General features: G+C 49.3%; 9 protein-coding genes across 9 annotated transcripts; 5 read left to right on the top strand and 4 right to left on the bottom strand.

Annotated features, from left to right (window-relative positions):
- Nucleotides 1–93: 93 nt before the first annotated feature.
- On the top strand, nucleotides 94–693 carry M437DRAFT_81160 (uncharacterized protein; the record flags this gene model as incomplete). The annotated part of the gene is made up of 1 exon (XM_041027500.1): nucleotides 94–693. The coding sequence occupies one exon, from the start codon at nucleotides 94–96 to the stop codon at nucleotides 691–693; it is 600 nt and encodes a 199-aa protein (XP_040883702.1).
- Nucleotides 694–1,815: 1,122 nt separating this feature from the next.
- M437DRAFT_72226 (peptide chain release factor eRF/aRF subunit 1) lies at nucleotides 1,816–3,198 on the bottom strand (the record flags this gene model as incomplete). Its single annotated transcript, XM_041025819.1, has 2 exons — nucleotides 1,816–3,002; nucleotides 3,075–3,198. The coding sequence occupies 2 exons, from the start codon at nucleotides 3,196–3,198 to the stop codon at nucleotides 1,816–1,818; spliced, it is 1,311 nt and encodes a 436-aa protein (XP_040883701.1).
- Nucleotides 3,199–4,354: 1,156 nt separating this feature from the next.
- On the top strand, nucleotides 4,355–6,371 carry M437DRAFT_62858 (uncharacterized protein; the record flags this gene model as incomplete). Its single annotated transcript, XM_041024160.1, has 2 exons — nucleotides 4,355–4,533; nucleotides 4,586–6,371. The coding sequence occupies 2 exons, from the start codon at nucleotides 4,355–4,357 to the stop codon at nucleotides 6,369–6,371; spliced, it is 1,965 nt and encodes a 654-aa protein (XP_040883700.1).
- Nucleotides 6,372–7,294: 923 nt separating this feature from the next.
- Nucleotides 7,295–9,195, top strand: M437DRAFT_39394 (MFS general substrate transporter; the record flags this gene model as incomplete). Its single annotated transcript, XM_041020005.1, has 6 exons — nucleotides 7,295–7,439; nucleotides 7,499–7,818; nucleotides 7,869–7,968; nucleotides 8,168–8,410; nucleotides 8,465–8,951; nucleotides 9,003–9,195. The coding sequence occupies 6 exons, from the start codon at nucleotides 7,295–7,297 to the stop codon at nucleotides 9,193–9,195; spliced, it is 1,488 nt and encodes a 495-aa protein (XP_040883699.1).
- Nucleotides 9,196–10,393: 1,198 nt separating this feature from the next.
- M437DRAFT_39379 (HPP family protein) lies at nucleotides 10,394–11,354 on the top strand (the record flags this gene model as incomplete). Its single annotated transcript, XM_041020002.1, has 2 exons — nucleotides 10,394–10,660; nucleotides 10,713–11,354. 2 exons carry the CDS (start codon nucleotides 10,394–10,396, stop codon nucleotides 11,352–11,354), a joined length of 909 nt encoding a protein of 302 aa, XP_040883698.1.
- An 885-nt stretch (nucleotides 11,355–12,239) lies between these two features.
- On the bottom strand, nucleotides 12,240–12,921 carry M437DRAFT_34093 (uncharacterized protein; the record flags this gene model as incomplete). The annotated part of the gene is made up of 2 exons (XM_041019269.1): nucleotides 12,240–12,506; nucleotides 12,649–12,921. Coding segments are annotated over 2 exons (540 nt in total), but the record flags the coding sequence as incomplete, so codon positions are not given.
- A 1,747-nt stretch (nucleotides 12,922–14,668) lies between these two features.
- On the bottom strand, nucleotides 14,669–15,487 carry M437DRAFT_39550 (uncharacterized protein; the record flags this gene model as incomplete). Its single annotated transcript, XM_041020032.1, has 1 exon — nucleotides 14,669–15,487. The coding sequence occupies one exon, from the start codon at nucleotides 15,485–15,487 to the stop codon at nucleotides 14,669–14,671; it is 819 nt and encodes a 272-aa protein (XP_040883696.1).
- Nucleotides 15,488–16,510: 1,023 nt separating this feature from the next.
- M437DRAFT_81153 (acyl-CoA dehydrogenase NM domain-like protein) lies at nucleotides 16,511–18,110 on the top strand (the record flags this gene model as incomplete). The annotated part of the gene is made up of 4 exons (XM_041027499.1): nucleotides 16,511–16,645; nucleotides 16,702–17,163; nucleotides 17,216–17,533; nucleotides 17,589–18,110. The coding sequence occupies 4 exons, from the start codon at nucleotides 16,511–16,513 to the stop codon at nucleotides 18,108–18,110; spliced, it is 1,437 nt and encodes a 478-aa protein (XP_040883695.1).
- Nucleotides 18,111–18,406: 296 nt separating this feature from the next.
- M437DRAFT_72219 (mitochondrial dicarboxylate transporter) lies at nucleotides 18,407–19,647 on the bottom strand (the record flags this gene model as incomplete). Its single annotated transcript, XM_041025818.1, has 7 exons — nucleotides 18,407–18,524; nucleotides 18,579–18,845; nucleotides 18,898–18,916; nucleotides 18,968–19,395; nucleotides 19,443–19,467; nucleotides 19,520–19,551; nucleotides 19,607–19,647. 7 exons carry the CDS (start codon nucleotides 19,645–19,647, stop codon nucleotides 18,407–18,409), a joined length of 930 nt encoding a protein of 309 aa, XP_040883694.1.
- Between the last annotated feature and the right edge of the window lie 461 nt (nucleotides 19,648–20,108).

The following is a 20,108-nucleotide window of genomic DNA, read 5'->3' as shown; positions in this document are numbered from 1 at the left end:
CCTATCCTGCAGTCCACGGGTGCAACGCCATTTCTCATCATCAGAATCCACCATCGCCAGCTTAACATCATCTGTCAGCAAGGCCACTTCATCATGCCAGTCACTATCAACAAGCTCTCGAACGAAGTGTTCCTAGACATCTTCCAGTACCTCGACTACTTTGAAATCAAGAAGTGCATGCGCGTCAACAAAACCTTCAATGCCATCATCAAGCATACCGCTTTCGACAGAGTGCTGTTCCGTTCAGCAACTGTCATCAGCAAGGATGGCATCATCAAGGATGCCACTTTGGCGACCCATCCCGTCCTGAGACATGCTCCGTACACCGAGAAGTCTCGCATCAAGAAGATTCAGCTCAGCAAACCTCACACTTACGAGGACTACGACCCCCCTAAGTACTTGCTTGAGAACAAGGTGGCCGATGAAAAAGCAACCTCGCCCCCAGTTAGCTACCTGCGTATCACACCCTGCCGAGTCCAGACCGAAGCTGAAATCGAAAACCCACGCAGCGTCACAATCCGCCAGCTCTATGAGGCGATGTGTAACCTCTACAAAGATCCTGCTACAATGCCACCACCCGAAGGGTACGGCGACTACATTGGTCGCTTTGCCCTGTGCCATTGGGTCTATTATGACCGTGGAGAGGAATTCTCTCCCCGTGATATCCTTCTCGGGGGTCATTGGGATGATTGATCAACTCAGGTATGGTAATCTCTGGTCTATGGGCGTCGCCGACTTGTGAACCAGATCTTCTTCTGGCAGGTCTATACCATCGCACTAGCAGCACAAGGGGAAGTCGTGATCTGGTCGCAGAGATTGCAGGATTTGCTTTTGCTCGAACGGAGACTCGTCTTTAGTAGGTCATTGTTTTGCTTTCTCAGTCCACCATTCTGTCCCAGCTCTCGTCCCAAATGGACTTCAAAGCATGACAGCATTCACCACTTGAGTGGCTGCATACGAGTTGGTTAGCTCTTACTTGCATAGTTTACTTGACTTCAATCCAACTTGCCTTTGTTCAGGGGTCTCCAACTCTAGCCACAATCCACGTTCGTCGTATTTCCAATCCGCCTGACACAAGATCGGTTCATTTTATTTCCCCTGTCAGCTTGATCCTGGCTCCAGGGTATTGTCAATGCAGCATGTCATCTTCAAAGGACGTGGTCAGGAGTCAACCAAAAAAGGTGGCCATGGAATAGTTTTGATTCTTTTCTCAATCTGTTCTGTTCTTCTCTGCTCTGCTTTTCTTTTTCTTCAATATACTAGCCATGGCCACATAAGTAACAACAAAAATCAAAGGGGAAATACGCCGTAATAATAACAATTTTTCTCCGAGAACATTTCATGATCACCCGAGGTCTATTGGACTTGGCGTCAAATGTTTACTCAACTTTTGACGAGTCTCTTCCAAGATCCTTTGCCTTCAAGCTAGACGAGAGGTTGGTGTTTTTGTCGTCGCTGCTCAGTTGCTGTTTTGCAACTGTGCCCTCAGTGGGCTCGGCGCAGCGGGCTTTCTCGTCAGGCTCTGGTGAACCTTGAAGATGGACTTTTGTGCGACGAATGACCGAGGAGTGGATGACTGTGCAACTGTTAGTGGATCTTGTCTCAAGCAGAAGATGACTTTCGTGTACATACCTGTACCTCTTGTTGTACGCTTGCTGGCGAAGTACCAGGATGAAGCTCGTAGTGGTTCGAGACAACTCCAACGTCCTTCTTTTCCGCCAGACTCGGGTCAGCGCTGTCAAAGCGCTGTGCGCGAGGAGCCGTCAATCCGTAGACTGGAGCGGCGTCCTCGCCCTTTGCGAGGGCTTCAAATTGTCAATCGTCGTAGAACTCATCATCAGACTCGTCAACCTCAGCAAGCTGTTCGAAGTTGAGCTTGTAGCGCAGCATGGCACCGATACCACCGAAACCCTTGACGAACTGGTTACCCTCGGAAGAACGGTCCGAAACGAATTCGAGGTTGGCACCAAAGTCGCGGTATTTCTCGGCCAGCCACTCGAGGAGGGAAATCTGCTCGATGATCTCCATCTCTTGGCCGGTTTCCTTGTCCATGAACTGGCTGCGGTCGGTCTCCTGCTCTTTGTTGGTGTGAAGGATGATCTCGCCACCAGTGGAGGACTTGAGGGTCCAGCGGGTGACTTCCAAGTTTTCGAAGACGATCAATGTCTCAGCAGCACCAGCGTCCAGAGCACGAAGGGTATCCTCAACACCGTAGCAAACCTTGCCAGAATCCAGAGAGATCTCGTCGAAGTATGCGTTGATGAGCTTCTTCTCCTGGATGAACTTGACGTTACCGAGGGTCTCGGAAGAGAGTTCGATGGCCTGGTTGAAACCGTTCTCACCACCGTAGGAAACATCGACAACCTTGACAACCTTGGCAGAAAGACGCTGGTCGAAGAGGTCAGACTGGTTGAGGTCGTTCTTGAAATCAGCGGAACCAGCAAGAATGAGACCAGCAACGTTGACCTTGTTATCGGTGATGAAGTTCTGGACAGCGTGTTCTGCGACCTTACGGACGTAGTTGTGGCGCTTTTCCTCACGCAGACGAGCGAAACGCAGAGCAGACTGACCACCACGACCGTGCTTCTTGGGAAGATCGACCGAGAACTTTTGGCGAATTTCACGGGTGTTTCCAGAAAGAGTACCGAAGAGGGCACCGTTACCGTCCATGATGATGAAACCAAAGGCCTGGTCAGACTCCAGCAGCTCACTCAGAGCCTCAGTGTGGAATTTGTTGTCGCAGAGGTACAGGGAGGTGTTGATGGGCTTGAAGGGCTCAAAGTCGATGTTAATCTTTCTCTCTTTTCCTTCGGCAGTGATGATTTCACCACAGTAGACAACGAGACCGTTCGGGGGAACCTTGTTGTAGAGCTTGAGACGCTGTTGAGTCGAGGTAATGGCCGACAGAACGGAAAGACGGTTGACACGAGACTTGATGTTACTGGCAGTTCCGTACTCTTCAGCCAACATCTTTGCGACTCGAGAAATCTGATCCTTGGGGGCTGTAGAAGCGAGTCAGCAGCTGAGAGCTGGCGGTGGTGGTGGCTGCTAAGAGGGTGTCGATATGGACGTACGGATAATGAGCGAAATCATGGAGGTTCCGTTACCACGGGCCTGTTCCAGGCGCTTGATGAGCTTCTTGACCTTCCATATCTCGATGTTCTTCTCGGCCTCGTTGGCCTGTTGCTGGTCACTCATGTTGGCGGGGCTTCTGTTGTGCGAGCTTGGTGGGATCAAGGGCTGCGGGGCGGCTTGTCAGTCAATATTCAAACACTTTTTTCCAGGGCTGCGGAGAGGCCCGAGGGACGGTCGCACCAGCGCCGACGGGTGCAGGAAGAGCGGAAATGATGCAGGACGGATGGCGAGGAGTAATTCGCGCAATAAGTACTTACAAGCTCTGCGCCGACAGTGGGTGGGTGAAAGGAGAAGGACGGTGTCGCGGTCACACGTCGAGTTTGCGGTGAAAGGTCGAAGGTGTTGGGAGGCCGCAGCGGCGTGCTCAGGACTTCGCGTGAATGTGCGTTGCGTCACAGGCCAAGTCGCTCTTTCTCTCGTGCACGCCCTTCTCCGCCTGCCTGCAGTGCTCGCCTATGTTTTTTGACATTGAGAGCCTTGTGCCTGCAACAAGCTCGTCATCTTGCAGCCATTTTTTTCTAGTTGCATATCCAAGACTCAATTGACGAGACACATCTTGGGTCTCCCTGAGATGTGTCTAGATAATGATTCTGTACAATGTTTGAGAGCATAGACATGGCTCAGACATGAGAGCGCATCTTGGAAATGTCTCCTATCAAATGGTCAAAAGTCCTTTCCCGATTCCACTCGGATCGCACCTTCTCCACATCCTCCAACGCCAGCATCAAACTCAGTTGGTGTTGCAATTAGGTAAAATGTTTCGACCGAGTCCACTCGGTGATTGTCTAGTAAACAAATCTCATTCCATAGTGGCCTTTCTCACCGCAATCCAGCGAGAGTCCAGTGTCTGCCACAAACTACCGCTAGGGCGTACTTTCCTGCACCTAATACAACGCTGTAAAATCTTTCGATCGCTCCGATCTGGACAGACCAGTATCTAGCCGCACGGCACATCATGTACAAAACCTTGACATCAGGCTTGCGCCCATTCTGTCTCGACATTCTTGACCACAGATAAGAACTTCTTCTATATCTCTCCTATATCTATCTTTGTAGCGCTCTTCTCGACCCTCGCCAACTTTTGCCTCTTCTGTTCCTTGATCTTCCGTGCCTCGACACTCAACCGCCTTCAACCGTGCGGCCGACCATCTCACCCTTGCGACTTTGCGCACGCGATCTCCTTCCTTGTTCCTGCTTGACAACATAACTGCGCTTGAGTATGCCGGCCGAAAGAGCGCCCATACCGTCCAATTGGACCGAGTACGAAAGAGGTGGACGTCGTGGCTCGTCAGAGACTTTGGAAAGTCATATCCAATGGGGTGCAGACGTCCACGATGCCCCTGAGCATGCTGCCGGGTCGCCAGATGCTCACCACACCCAAGCACTTCGGCATAGAAGGTGCGCTTTTCTCATCCCATACACTCGTGACTTGCTGACCCGGCATACCTAGGTCGTCAATGTCCATGAAGATCAACACTCTGCGTCAGGCTGGCGGTGTCAACAGTATCGACAATTTTGCAAGATCATGGCAGCGTGCAGCTGGCTTCTACGAAATCGCACCCGTCAGGCCGTCATTCCGCGTATCCGAGACCGATGAAGAGAGCGAAAGAGCCCCAGACGACTATGAGAGGCAGGATATTGCAACGTCATTCGGAGAGCAGAGAGGTTTGCTGAGACAGGCACTGGCAGATGGGCGCAAGCTGTCTGATCATGCTATCTCGGATCCCGGAGAGCCATCTGAGGCAGGCACCATTCGCGGTCGTGCCCAGGAGGCAGATGACAGCATTTTCCAAGTTGAGCCCCAATTGACAACCCCCTTCAGCGCCAGCTATGGGACAAACTATGGAAGTCTATCATCTAGAGTTAATGAGTCGTCGATGCGCCATGCTGGACGACTCTTCCAGAAGCAGCAGGTATCTGGCGTCAATGACCCGGATAAGGAGCGTGAGCCTCTGCTCGTCAAGCAGGTCGAGGAAGATGACGGCAAGATTGTGAATGTTGTGGTTGGCCAGTCCACACTGCCTCAGACCATCTTCAACTCGGTGAACGTCTTGATCGGTGTTGGTCTCCTTGCATTGCCGCTGGCTATGAAATATGCTGGTTGGGTATGCGGCTTGATTTTCTTCGCCTTCGCTGCCGCTTCTACACGCTACACTGCAAAGCTTCTGGCCAAATGCTTGGATGTCGACAACTCTCTGATCACTTTCGCCGATCTTGCCTACGTTTCGTTTGGTTCCAAGGCCCGCATCGCGACAAGTCTACTTTTCAGTCTGGAATTGATTGCTACTTGCGTTGCGCTTGTGGTTCTCTTCGCCGACAGTCTCAATGCTTTGATTCCTGGTTGGGGTCTCTTGGAGTGGAAGATTGTCTGCGGCTTTATCTTGATCCCCCTGTCTTTCTTGCCTCTGAGGCTGCTGAGTTTCACCAGTATCCTTGGTATCGTCTCTTGCTTCGGTATTGTCCTCTGCGTTGTTATTGATGGATTCGTCAAGCCGCACACTCCTGGTTCTCTCCGCGAGCCTGCAAAGACCTATCTCTTCCCTGAGAACTGGGCAACACTTCCTTTGAGTCTTGGTCTCCTCATGTCGCCCTGGGGAGGTCACAGTGTGTTCCCCAACATCTATCGCGATATGAGACACCCTTATAAGTACAACCGCGGTCTGAACATCACATACGCCTTCACTGCTACTCTTGATCTTTTCATGGCTGTTGTCGGTCTTCTAATGTTTGGCGATGCTGTCAAGGACGAAATCTCTAGCAACATTCTTGCTGATGATGGTTACCCCCAATGGTTGTCAGTAATCATTGTCGTCTGCGTGGCCATGATTCCTTTGGCTAAAATTCCCTTGAACGCACGCCCCATCGTCAGCACGTTGGAGATTCTCCTTGGGTTGGATGCCCGTGCGGTCAGCAATTCTACCTCGCTACACGGAATGTCTGGTCTCAACCGTGGCATCCTCAAGGCTACAATTCGCATCCTCTGTACAGTTGTATTCGTGGTCTTGGGTATCCTCGTCCCTGAATTCGATCGCATCATGAGTCTGCTGGGCTCCGTCGCTTGCTTCACCATCTGCATCATCCTCCCACTCGCCTTCCACCTCAAGATCTTTGGCGACTCCATTCCTCGATCTGAGAGAATCATGAACTGGGTGTTGATTGTCATCTCGACCATTCTTGCAATCGTCGGTACGGTATTCAATTTCATTCCCAGATCGGTCTTGGGTATCGACGAGTAGCTATTGGCTAGGTCACCTCCACTCTTGGATGCATGAAGTTATGATCCTTTTGTGTCTCGAATCCCTTCTTTTTCTCTCATCCTGTATACAGATTTCATCGCCATCGACAGTCGTTAGTGCTCGCTGTTTCATAGCATTGGCGCTGGGTTGTATGTTGTAATATCCTTGGTTGGTTTTGCCAGTTTCATAGCGCTTTGTACATCTATCCCATTTATTCATATGTTCCACACTCTACGGTCATTCTGTTTCTCACCCTGAAGACATTCCAAGCTCCGCGAACCTTCCTTGTGGCGCCAGCAGACCAAGGCTAGATCCAGATCGACTCCTTCTGCTGAACGGTTAAACTCGAGTCAACACGTACAAAATGCGTGGCCGACACGCGAGATATCGCCGATCCCGCGTCAAAGAAGAAGGTTCCAACTTCCATTATGCCGATCATCTGTCCACTCTATCTGTCGCGTATTCGGACCTCAAAACTACCGCTCTTCTCCCCGGGTGATGTTTGTATATCGTTGACATTCTGATTTGATTGCTCTATTCAAAACAATGATTGATTCAGGACAGGTGCTGTTGGTGTTTTCTGGAAGTGCACTTTCCAACTCTTCAGCCCACTGATGGAACTTAAATTTAACAAGCAATTGGGGTGGCTTTCGAGGAAGACAAGGCGACACACACCCCCACATCTTGAGGCTTGACCGTTTCTCGAGTCTGGGGGCGCGCGGGGTAAGTGAATATGGGGATACTGCACGCTGTCGATTGGTACCATTGTACTCTCTGGGGGCAACTGCCGATTGATTAACGATGCGGCTGAATAAGTTAAATATCCTGGGTTCGCAGTCTCTTATGCTTGGGATCATTCCGTCCTTCGCTCCATTGTCTCCTTGACTGCCTTCTTTTGCGTCTTTCAACTCCATTCGTTCGATATGGCCACTATCGAGAAGAACGATCTAGGTGATAGCAAGCTCGAGTATGTTGAGGACCTCGAGAAGACCAACACCACCTGGGACGACAGACCAACTCTCGATCCTGAGCTGGACAGACGTATCACGCGTAGATTTGACACACATGGTAAGCATATACTCCTCTCTCCTTCGATTCGTGCCAATATACTAACCCTTACTCTGCAGTCGTTCCCTGGTTGTTTGGTCTTTGGCTTCTAGCTTTCATCGATCGTAGTAACATTGGCAACGCTCGTATTGATGGCCTTGCTACCGATCTCAAACTCAATGGAGACACGTTCAACATTGCATTGGCTGTCTTCTACGTACCCTACATCATGGTCGATGTCCCTTCCAACCTCGTCTTGAAATACTTCCAGGCTGGCTACTACCTGCCAGGACTTATTATTGGATGGGGTCTGGTCGGAATGTGTATGGGTTTCGTCAAGAGTTACACTGGGCTGATTGTTACACGCTTCTTCTTAGGTCTGATGGAAGGTGGTTTACTGGTATGAGCGTTTTTGATCGACTTTCTCATGAAATGGCTGACAGTTATTAGGGTGGCATGATCATCTACCTAGCAATGTTCTACAAGCGACATCAGTTGATGTTCAGAATCGGTCTGTTTTATTGCGCGGCCCCTTTGTCGGGAGCTATCGGTGAGTAATTGAAGGTAAAAGCACCATAACTGTTGCTGGCGTCTTGCCTCGGCCTATCTGAAAGTGCTCCGTGATGTTTCTTGATGAAACGCCGTCCGGAACAGCATTTGGGAAGATCAAGCGCATCCCCTCAGCAGGAGACTGTGATGTTGTTGCCGCAAATCACCGTGAGATCATGCTAATAATACCTTCGCCTTAGGTGGGCTGCTTGCTACTGGTCTTGCAAAGATTCATACTAGCGGATACAAAGGGTGGCCATTTATCTTCTTCGTAGAGGGAGGCATCACTGTACTCTTCGGTATTCTCACCATTTTCTTCTTGCCACACACGCCAGCCGAGTCGAAGTTCTTGACTGAAGAAGAGAAGGCTGGCGCTGCTTTGCGTATGCATCTAGACTCGCATGGCTCTGACGCTGCTGACGACGTGAGAAACGAGACTTTCAGTGAGTGTATCTGATTATTGCTAAGGCTCTCGAACAAAAAGCTTACCTCAATAGGTTGGCATTGGGTTCGCATGGCCTTCTTGAACTGGAACACGGTCCTCCTCTCTTTGAACTTTTTCGCCATCATCACACCTATCTACTCGTACTCGTTATTCTTACCGACCATCATCAAGAGCTTAGGATACAAGGCGGTACACGCCCAGCTGCTCACTGTGCCACCAAATGTTGGAGCGTTCCTTAGCGTACTTCTTGTCACCTGGCTTTCGGACAAGTACCGTATGCGAGGACCCTTCATGCTGGCTGGCCTTACCATAGCGATTGGTGGATACATCATGCTCATCTCCAACAACCATCACAATATTCAATATGGCGGGACCTTCCTAGTCGCTGCAGGAATCTTCCCTTGCAGCCCTCTCGTCATGGGATGGCTGGCCAATAACCTAGCTCCCCATTATGTGAGAGCGACGGGTACTGGGGCTCAGATCATGATTGCGAACTGTGCTGCTTTCATTGCCACATTCACTTATCTATCGAAGGATGCGTAAGTAATCTGGTCTTCTCTCCTGCATCTAGATACTGATACGTCCGACAGTCCCCGCTATATTACAGGACATGCCATCAACATTGGTATGCTGTGTTTGTCTTTGATCATTACCTCCTGTATGTTGGTTTACTGCAGCTGGGAGAACAAGAAGAGAGCTGCCGGCAAGCGTGACTACAGATTGTCAGAGGGAGATGAGTCAATGCTTGGCTACAAGCACCCTTCGTTCAGGTACACTTTATAGAGGCTAGCAACACATATAATTGCTTTCCAGTCTGGAGTGTATACACTGGTCTTCCTTATGATGGTTGGATAATTACCGTGACCTTTCGTCAACGGTGTAACCCTGACGTCGCTTTTCACTTCGTGAAATCGAAGCCTCCAAACCTCCCAGGCAATTGAAACATGGCTTTATTGACATTCAATACCATGAATATGCTGGCCGAAATCCTCAAGCGATGACTACGTTCTGTTTCTTCCACAGATGTTGTGATCTGGATGAATGGTTCATTCCAGGAGTTCTAAGTTAGTAACCAAGGCTTTCCACTGCAGTCAAGATTCAGTAAGACGTAGCTTACTGTCATCACGTTTTCCTGGGATGAAGACATTGAGTTTGCTTGGAAGAGAAGCCAGAAGTAGATAGATCTCAAGTTTGAGCATGTGATATTGTACGACCTTCCTGTCAAATAGAATGGAAGTCGCATCTCTTTGTTGCTGTGCCTTCCCCAGATTGAATGTTTGACCAGGTTTTGCCGCGGAGAAGCTTATTTCGCCAAGCGAGAGGCTCAAAATGCATCTGTTATCAATCCACAGACCTATCTTATCTTCAGACAACCTCTGCTCCTGATATATAAGTCCTATCGCTCTTGTAACTTCTCTCCATTCACTCTAGAACCTCCTCGAAGGCCCATCAACATATTTGGCACGACTAAGTTCTCTGTTGACAGTACAGGCCCTCACCGTGTCTTCCAGCCGGGACAGCGGCTGTTACGTACAGGAAACAAATTGGCCTTCGACTTCGACGAAAACGGCCAAGTCGCCATCCACCACATGACGAGATGACGTTCCTTCATACTCCTACATCTCCGGAGGATGCAGAGAATAAGAATGATCTTGAAGAAAGAAACAACAGCGAAAGGAGTATTAGATGGCACAAAACTTCTCTTTCGCGAGCGGAAGCACAGCTTCATTATGACGGTAGGTTGGCCTAGGAAAACCAGCAGGTAAGAGCGATGCAATGTCCTGCCAAACAGTCGTCGTTTAATATTGCATCATGTCTTCCGTTTCGAAATGGTGACACGAGACCCCGCAAGCCATCTTCTCTCTCTCCTTGCTATAACCCGAAGGATTCCCGTTAAGCCTGAGAAGTACTTCATCTACTCTAGCTGCTCTTGCGAGGGACAACCACTCAGTGTTCAGTTACACCGCTTCTGTCGCCCCCAATGCACCCACGGATATTGACTGCTCTCGACTATGATATCGACACCCACCTGAATCGCCTTATTCCTCATTCTCGCATATCGAGGCTACCGAAGCCTATATCGAGATTCCTGGGGTATCGGTCGGAGGAGTACAAAGAACCAGCCCGCTTGGTTGTTGTTTTTTGGTCTTTCCTAGGATCATTACTAGGCCTTCTGATCATAGGTGCCCTCTTCAAGTATGCACCTGGGCTTCGAAAATGGCATCCACCAATCATGATTGCCAGTTTGGTATGCTGCAATGCTCTGTAGGGTCACGCACAAGAACTGACAACCTGCTCAGGGCGCTTCGGCTATCTTAGATTATAACGCTATCCGGACACCGCTTGCCCAGCCAAGAAATGCGATATTAGGGCAGACCTTCTCGGCTTTGACAGGAGTCATCGTGCACAAACTGTTCCACCTCAACTCGGATTGGGAAAATCTTCAGTGGGTCGCAGGTGCAGTCGCTTGTGCTGTTTGCTCCGCCATCATGGCTACGACAAACACTGTGCATCCCCCAGGAGGCGCAACTGCCGTTCTAGCTACAACCAACGCCGAGATTATCGCCATGGGCTGGATCTTCGTCCCTTTCGTGCTCATGAGCTCGAGCATCATGTTGACGCTTGCATGTCTCATCAACAACGTCCAACGAGCATACCCAGTATACTGGTGGACACCAGAGAATCTACGGAAAGAAACCAAGGTTGAAGACCTCGAGAAGGTGTCGTCCAACAACAGTCAACAGGTGCTCTCAGGCCAGGCGATGGCCAGGACTTCGAACGTAGACCCGGACTCTGTTGTCATATCACCACATCATCTCTACATCCCTGATAGCTTCGACTTGGATGGAGATGAGCTGGCTGTATTGTCACGATTACAAGCCCGTCTTCGATGGGATGCTGCTATGGACGAACGACCTCGAGCATACTCAAATTCGAGCTGAGCACATCCTGATCCTTCTTAGACTCACAGAATCTAAGGACACAAAGCTTTCAAGCACCATGGTCAGGTGGTGATGCTTCTCTTGACCTGGAAGGCAACCGCAGTCTCTCGACCCTGCCTGCCAGGATCAAGGTTCATAAGAACCAATGCTATGACAGCCTGTCTTAGCGCGGACATGATACTCAGATTCGAGAGCTGCATCGGCTACAATATTCGTAGCTACGATGTCGACTATCGTCAAAATGCCGATGCCGTTGCTGGGTCCCATCCGGTGAACACAGCGACGCTGCTGCTGCCAAATGTTCAACTGTTCGCTCGTTGAACGCTCAAGTACTCTGTTCATGGTTATGACATCCTCGAGGAGTGACTAGCTCGCTCCGCTAGCGACCATAGTCTAGTTGATGGCGACCTTCTCGATATCCCACCCAGCACTAAGCCTTAGAAATACCTCGACCTTGAGCAAGTTTTCCTCGCTGTTGGTAGAGGTCAGGTCTGCCACGAGCAGCAAAAATTCAAGCAATCTCAACTTACGATGCTTAATGAATCTGTATAATAATCTTAATCACTACTGCCCTAATTTCCGAGCATCGATTTGTCTCTTGCTAAAGCCTGAGTTGTATGACCTTTGCCGACCAACATCATATCGTGCCAATCGATCTAAAAACTTGAGTTGCTGACTTATTCGGAACACGAGAATAACCACATCTTTTGCACCTTCTCTATATACCTGTATCTATATGACCCCGACGCTCTACAGCACACTTCTGATTCGAAGTGCATCGCACAACCTCACCCACTGCCATCTTTCATCCAATCAAGCCACGGTCCCGTTGCTCGTAACATTACTACTGACATCACACCCAGTAATATGGCTCTTAAGATCAGTCAACCAAACAGCAGAATTGAACTCTCCATAAAAGGTCTTGATCTGCCATTTTGTGCTTCCCTCACCAACACCAGTACCATTCTTCTTTGCCTGTTCGACTTCGGCAACGGCAACACCTTGAACTTTGAGTCCGGGAGGGGAGAGTACGTAACGGAAGGTTACGGCGTTGCAGGAGGACCAGGTGTTGAGGAGTTTGAAGGAGACGCCTGGTTGGGCTTGTTCGCCGGCGAGATAAGATTCTTTCGAGTTGAAGGTGATGCTGCCCAACTGGAAGTGTAGGTTAGTATGCTATGTAGTGAAGCACATGGGTTTTCGAAACCAATCCTGCGTTTCAGCAGCTTGTGCAATGCCTTTATCTTACGAAAGAAAGGGGGTCATCTTGATAGCACACAAAGAAAGAAGGACTCACATCAGAGGCTACGACATTAGGCGAATGCATCAACGTTGATACGCTGTCAGATTGGTCGGTGTAACCGTCTGCAATCAAGATGTCGCCGAATGAGGTGCTGAAGTTGGAGAGGATCTGGCCAAAACCGTTGGCGACAAGCACAGCATCAGCAGCAGAAATGCAGGATGCACTGTCGAAAGTGGTCTTTGCGAGTTTGGACGAAGTGGAGTGGAAGGGTTGGGCAGCGCAGAGGGCCACAAGAGGATAGAGAGCTGCAGCAATGAAGGTGCGCATGATGGCTGTTCTTCGTTGAATCAATGTTCAATGATTTGATCTAAGAAGAAAGAAGAGCAAGACGTATGAAGTAGATATATGGAAGGAACGACTCGAGACGTAAGCAAAAGCGTCATGGCTCTTACTGAATTTGAGAAGAGGCACTATCGCGGCATCGCGGCTCATTGAGATACACCTTCCAACGTATCCTATATCTAACCATTAGTTGTACCATCAGACCTTGCTGTGTGCCTGTGGTGATCCGACTCAGCTTTCGCTGTTGAAGTCATCGTCGACGGAGAATGTCCTGGTTTATAATTCGGCGTCTGACAAGGCGCAGCGAACAAACCTATTATTGGTTGATTGGATATCGAAGTTTCCGTGAAGTACAAGTAAGCGGGAAGGCATATCCTGGCAGAGGCTGTCAGAAAGATCGCCGCTTCGCAACGAGATGATGATTGGATCGGGTGTTTATGTCAGAGCTGTCCCTGATCGACATATGCTTGCCATGAAGTCTACTGTACCATCATCAGGCAAAGGAGTCCGCTACAATATGACCCGGTCATCACCAGGAGTCTCTCACGCCGGCCTAAAGGTAGCCAGCATAGCGGTTGCGGCAACAAGGCTGTGGTGTCACACTCAGGGCTGTAGGCATTGCAAATAAAGATCCGACTAGAGGTATGCGATCATGCTGGATTTGTCGTGAGTTTGTTGACGTCAATGTCCCATTCTTGTCTGCTTACACAGCTTACATGACACAGCATGGAGGCTCTGTCATCAACAAGTAGTTGGTTTTTTACTAGCGGGTCAAACCTCCGAGTCTGACAGGCCTGTATACAGGTACATATATGCGACTGCATGTTCGGAGGTAGACGATAGACGATCAGCTGCTGCATGCGTCCGTGGTCTAAAAATCAAAAAGAGATCAGAACGCAAATGATTGTCACAGTCATCCGACGGCTCCTCTCTCATGTTGAGAAAAAGTGCAAAAAGAGAGGCGTTCGCCAGATGGTTGAGGTCGTACTGGGGTTCGAACCCACTAGAGTATGTTAGAATCAATGATTTGATGGTACAGTAGCGAGAACAGATCAATAACTTACGGACTCGGGAAATATTTGATTACTCATCAAAATCCCACGTGCTCACCGCTACACTATACAACCATATTGTGATGTCAGAGAAAATTTTAGTAAAGTATATTGATTTTGAATCACAGGCTAACACTGATGCGACTTGAGCTCACAAAGCCTATTCGTGTGCCAAAAATTAGCAGCGGCTCGAGGCTTGGCCTTTTATTACTTCGATAGAATCTCGCGACTCATATGCCTCTTCCTCTATACTACAAAAATGCAAAAGTGCTTCTAGGGACCAGAGCATGACCAAGGAGAGCTGTAAAGACGTCGCCTCTCCGTGGACACCAGTCTGTCTCCTAATAGTATTGTGCATTTTTATAGCTACATGCATTATATCCTTTGGTATATGGGGAGTCTTGACTCCTTCAGCTCAATACGCTTGATACTAACAATTCCTGTTTTCATTATGGACTCGTCTCGAAAGCTGTGGGGAGCAATACAAACAACAACAAAACAGCTCATGAGCAATGACATGCAGAAAGGCCTATTCTGTCATGATTGTGATCTATACAATTGTTCTATAATTTCTATGTATATTGCTCTACGAATACCGAAGCCTTATTAACTCTCCACAGCCAACAAGCGAAAGACACCTCGGCCACTTGTACCAATTGTTCCGACACTATTATCTTTTCCTATTTCTGATCACTGACTTTGTCCCGATTCTCAGTGTGCGCTATTGTAATGTCCGTCTTTTGTGATCCCAGACTCTTCGGTCCTTGGATGCTGATATGCCTGACTTTCTCTTCTAAAACGTGGTTTCCACACGCGGTGATGACATCCTCGATCAGACGGCTGTAGATGCGACGCTTGCCGTATGCCAGTATGTAAACGCTTTCAGGTCCAGAAGACATGAAATATGGCTTCTCTTCATCGACGAACGAGATGTTGAGGCTTATCGTCTCGAAGATGATTGGTTGGCGCAACGTATCGGAGACAGTGATGTTGGGACCATGACGAGCGACTTGATTCAGCAGCTCTAACAGTGCTTTGAAGATTTTGCCTGGTTTGTTTTTACTGTCGTTGTCCCAGTGGCCGAACATTGAAAGCGTGAGGTTGATCTTGAAGTCGATCAAAAGGTGTCGTACGCAGGAGGATGGGCACGGTAATGATGTCCATGCAAGTGTGTATTCGTCGTTGTTGAGTATCAGTTGTGCAGACCACGTTTGATCGGCAGTGGTGGTATGGTAGGATGGTAGGCGATAGATCTGCCGCATCTCATCTGCAACTAGACCGTTCGTTCGCATCAGGCTGAGCCAGTCGAATGAGATGGTGCTCAGGTGAATGATGGTTGGAAGCTCGGCGCTACAATCTAGTTTGTGTTGTCGAGTGGTTGATTTGCTTGTCGAGCTGGTGAAAGAGAAGACATTTGCATAGACCATGTCGCGAAGCTCGCGTGGAAGGCCCATGAGAGAATATGATTGTGGCATGGGGCATGACAATGTAGAAGTCATGATGGTGTATGAGTGTGTTGGTCTAGATCAACAACTGATATGTAGAATCGCGTTTGCACTGTAATAGAACACAAGGGACTAGAGATGGAAAACTCATGTGCATATATAAGAACAAAGGATAGTACGGCAATGTTTCCTACCTGTTTCCAGAACATGGAATGCTTCATACCTTATCGTCGGATGAGGTGATGTCCCAGCAAGGAGGAAGCTGTTCGTGATGAGACATTTTCTGAGGTGCTACCGAACAGGGGGATACCGGAAACATTGACGACTCAAACAGGCGTTCTCCTATGTGCTGGAAGGGCCGAGAGTTCGTGATGGGGCACAAACAGTCAGAATCGACACGAAGGATTGGTGCTGATCGGAGACCATAGGGCAGAAACAAAAAAGCGAGCGGTTGGGATAGCATTGCGACGAATCATCGTGCCGCAGAACTTCTCATGCAGGAGCAAAACATCTGGTGATAGCTGGTGTCATGGACGAGCTTCGGCTTGACCTCGGATCTCGTGATGTGTTTTGTTTGCATCCAACCAGCTGGACTTCAGCAAGTGGAGAGAGGTGACTGTAACACGACCTCAAGATGCCTATGTTTACCTTGTGCTAAGACGGAAACATTCCCCGCCATATCCGGGGGATATCTTTGAAGCCAAATCAGCTTTGCCGACAATCATGCTTCGGATGTTGGACCGAGGTCGAGCGGTCGTGGTATGCTGATGTATTGATCAGTGAGTGTTCAGTACTAGGCGGATTCTCAACCAGGCCGAGGACCCCTTCTCCGTAAGATGGAGGGAGGGAATCAGGTCTACTAATATGTATATGCAGTCGTCTGCATACAAGGTAGACTCGTTGGCCGAGTAGGATCGGTCATCAGGTGGTTGTGCAAGATACCTCGGCTCCCCCGCAAAATGGCAGTGGGATCTCCGCAATGTTTGGAGGCCACCTCGGGCGAAAGATGGACTAGATGGATTTACAAGACAGGCGGCATCTGTCCAATACCACTCCTGTATTATACCGCATATCAGAATGTCCAAGCAACAGAAGAACGAGTTCTCGGAGAAGCTCATGGTCAGCGCCGATGGCCAGCTGAGGGCGTCTCAAAAGATCCCCCAGATCGCTAAACCCTTTGTCAGCGAGAAGGCACTAAAATACCTCGACATTGTAAGCTCGTCGGCTCTAGACGCAAAGCTCTGGTCACTGACAGCACTATCCAACAGGTCGAGAAGTTCGTCGAAGAAGAATGTATTCCCGCCGATGCCGTATTCAACCAAATGATTGGCACTTCGACAGCCGAGCGCTTCAGCGCCCACCCACCCATCATCGAAGCCCTTAAGAAGCGTGCACGAGAGCTAGGACTATGGAACATGTTCCTTCCAAAGAACCACTTCAAGGAGGGCGCTGGCTTCAGCAACCTGGAGTACGGTCTCATGGCCGAGTACCTGGGCAAGAGTGTCATCGCCTCCGAGGCAACCAACTGCGCTGCCCCCGACACTGGAAACATGGAGGTGCTCGCCAAGTACGGCACACAGGCTCAAAAGGACAAGTGGCTCAAGCCTCTGCTGGAAGGCGAGATTCGTTCTGCCTTCCTGATGACAGAGCCCGATGTTGCCTCAAGTGATGCTACCAACATCACTCTCGACATTCGCCGCGAGGGCAATGAATACGTCCTCAATGGTTCTGTATGTTGTCCCGCTCCTCTGTCTGCACCACTTGCTAACCCTCTTTCCACAGAAATGGTGGTCCTCGGGTGCTGGTGACCCTCGCTGCAAGATCTACATTACCATGGGCAAGACGGACAAGAACAACCCCAACCCCTACAAGCAACAGAGCGTCGTTCTCGTTCCCGCCGATACCCCCGGCGTCACCATTCACCGCATGCTCGGTGTCTTTGGCTACGATGATGCCCCTCACGGTCACGGTCATATCTTCTTCAAGAACGTCCGCGTGCCTGTGGAAAACATCGTCCTGGGCGAGGGCCGTGGTTTCGAGGTTATTCAGGGACGTCTGGGCCCTGGTCGCATTCACCACGCCATGAGAAGTATTGGCGCTGTAAGTACTGTATTGCTGTTTCCATGTGCCTGCCACTGACAAAGCTCCCTCCCAGGCCGAGAAAGCTCTCGAGCTTTTCGTCGCTCGTGTCAACGATCCCAACAAGAAGACATTCGGTAAAATGTTGAGCGAACACGGTGTAATGGTCGATCGCATTGCCAGATCGCGTGTCGAGATCGATGCTGCCCGTCTTCAAGTCCTGAACGCCGCTGTCGCAATCGACACCAAGGATGCCAAGTTTGCACTCAAGGAGATCGCTGAGGCCAAGGTCTTGATTCCTAACATGGCCTTGACAGTCATCGATCGCGCTATTCAGGCTTATGGTGCTGCTGGTGTATGCCAAGACACACCTCTAGCGAGCATGTATGCCCAAGGCAGAACAATGAGGATCGTAGATGGTCCTGATGAGGTGCATCTGTTGCAGCTGGGTAGAAACGAGAACAAGAGAGCCAAGTTCTTGTTGGACAGATTAACGCGACAGAAGCAGACCAGTGAGGAGATGGCAGCACAGTATGGTCTCAAGCTCAAGGATGTGCTGCTGTTGGACCGTGTCGCTTCGGAGAAGGCCAAGCTTTAAGAGTTCTTACATGTTTAAATAACGATTTTTGGAAAATGGTTCATATGATTCACAGTGTTTGTTTGTTTTTGTGTTCTCAGACCTCTGCATGTATCAAGGGTTTTTGTATGTGTTTTGTGCTAATCAAGAAAGGTGTGTTTGGTTTTCCTGTCTTGCGACCAAATAAATCTTTAGTATGTGCGTCTATGAGAACAAAAGGAAGAACAAGTTGAAACGCCGTAGACCGAATTACTCCGCCGCATGCTTCAAGTGGAAATTGGTCAGAACCAATGTCTGAAGATATCTGTATCGGCTTCCTATGCCTTCATGGCTTCAGAAGCCTTCTTTTCTTGGACCGGCTTTGGCTGGTTAGAGCTGACGCCTACAAGGCGCTGGAGTTGTTCCATGAAGACGAACATCAACACGGTGTTAGGGCTGTCAAAGGTCAGTGGCACTCTTTCCTTTCTGAGCCGTAACAGAAATACTTACGCAAGTCTGAGCCATGCTGGTGACCATCCTCTCATGAGGAAGCTGATGCCCTCCTTCTTGTACGAATCGGCGAAGATTTTGCTGAGGCTGGGCTTTACACCGTTGATGGTGGGAGCACTCTGTACACGACTCTTGAGTACATCGGCAGGTGCACATGCAGTGGTCGCGACGGTTCCAGCAAGTAATGAGGCGAGGAAGTGGAGGAAGATGCCATCCTTCAGACCAAGGCTGGGGTTCGAGAGAAGGTAGTCCTTTGCGGTCGAGTAGCTAAAATTGGTCAGTCTTGAATTTCTGGAGACGTCTAATCTGTTAGACTCACGTAGCGATTTGGGAGATGTCTGCATAGTGTTAGCGATTTGCAATGATGAACTGTAACGTACAAAACTCACTCATGATAACACTGCGAACAATGTTCGGTGTCAAACCTCTGCTGAAAGTCGACATGCCCTCCTCCTTTGCAATTCTATATAGCGCACGGATGGAGTTGCCGTAGTTGTATCTCTCTGCAGCGGGCTTAGCACCATCTGCGCACATTCTGACGAGCACGACTTCTGTAGGGTTGCCGACAAGACCTGCTGCTCCACCAGCTACACCAGAGCACACGACTTCCCAGCCAGCGGTCAGTTTCGTGGTTCCTGTTCTTTGTTTGACTTCCTTTGCAAAGTAGTTGTACAGTCCAAAACGAGCAGTCGAGTAGGAACATTGTCTGAGCCAAGATCCAGTCAAACCAGTCCAGAGAGAAGGAATACCATCACGGCTGGCAAATGATACTAATGTTCTAAGAATGTTCTTGGGTTGGTGCATGACTTGCATGCGGCTATCATTGTCAGTTGCAGTCCAGAGTTGCGGCTTGGGAATTCTCACTATTTCGTTTGATCCAAAGGATGTGCTGCGAACTCATCAATACAAGGCCATGGTATCTCGACTTACGTCTGACTTACTGCATGTTGCTGCCATGGAAGCGGCCGCTCCACTGCTACTGTCTCAGCACCAGTCTTGTCATCCCCATATTCTGCAAATTCTCTTACCCAAGCCAGAAAGGCTGTTGCTTCTTTTTCTCACCAGCCATATTCAAAAATCACCAATGTTTCTTGCGGGTGACGACGGCTATCAGATTACTATCTGTCTGCCCCAAATATCAGGTCAATTGGCGGGGAAAAAAAGATCTTGCCGGTTGAAAAGTTCGGAAAGTCTCCGAGTACACTCTCTCAACGCGACTGCCAGCCCAAGGTGATATGTCCAAGATGAGAACTGTTTATGAATTTTGCTGTCGAATCAACAGAAAAAAATTCACATGCCAATTTCATGAATCAAGCAAGGCCTTGCGTCTTTCTTTCTCCTTTTGCTTTCGGCCAATCAGCGCTTGGCAGTCGACATGCCGTGTTATGTCCGGGCTGCTCGGGCCGATCTCTTCTTACGCCTTTCTCTACTTCCTGTAGTCGACTTGCCGTTTCATTATGCCTCTTCTTCAGCGTGACCAAACTCAATACTCCTCTGATATATACTGCCAGCAGAAGAGCGTCAGGAATG

The sequence above is a fragment of the Aureobasidium melanogenum genome (genome assembly GCF_000721775.1).
Source record: "Aureobasidium melanogenum CBS 110374 unplaced genomic scaffold scaffold_2, whole genome shotgun sequence".
Taxonomy (NCBI): domain Eukaryota; kingdom Fungi; phylum Ascomycota; class Dothideomycetes; order Dothideales; family Saccotheciaceae; genus Aureobasidium; species Aureobasidium melanogenum.
Note: the sequence above shows the minus strand (reverse complement) of the source record. Positions and strands in the feature narration are given on the sequence as shown.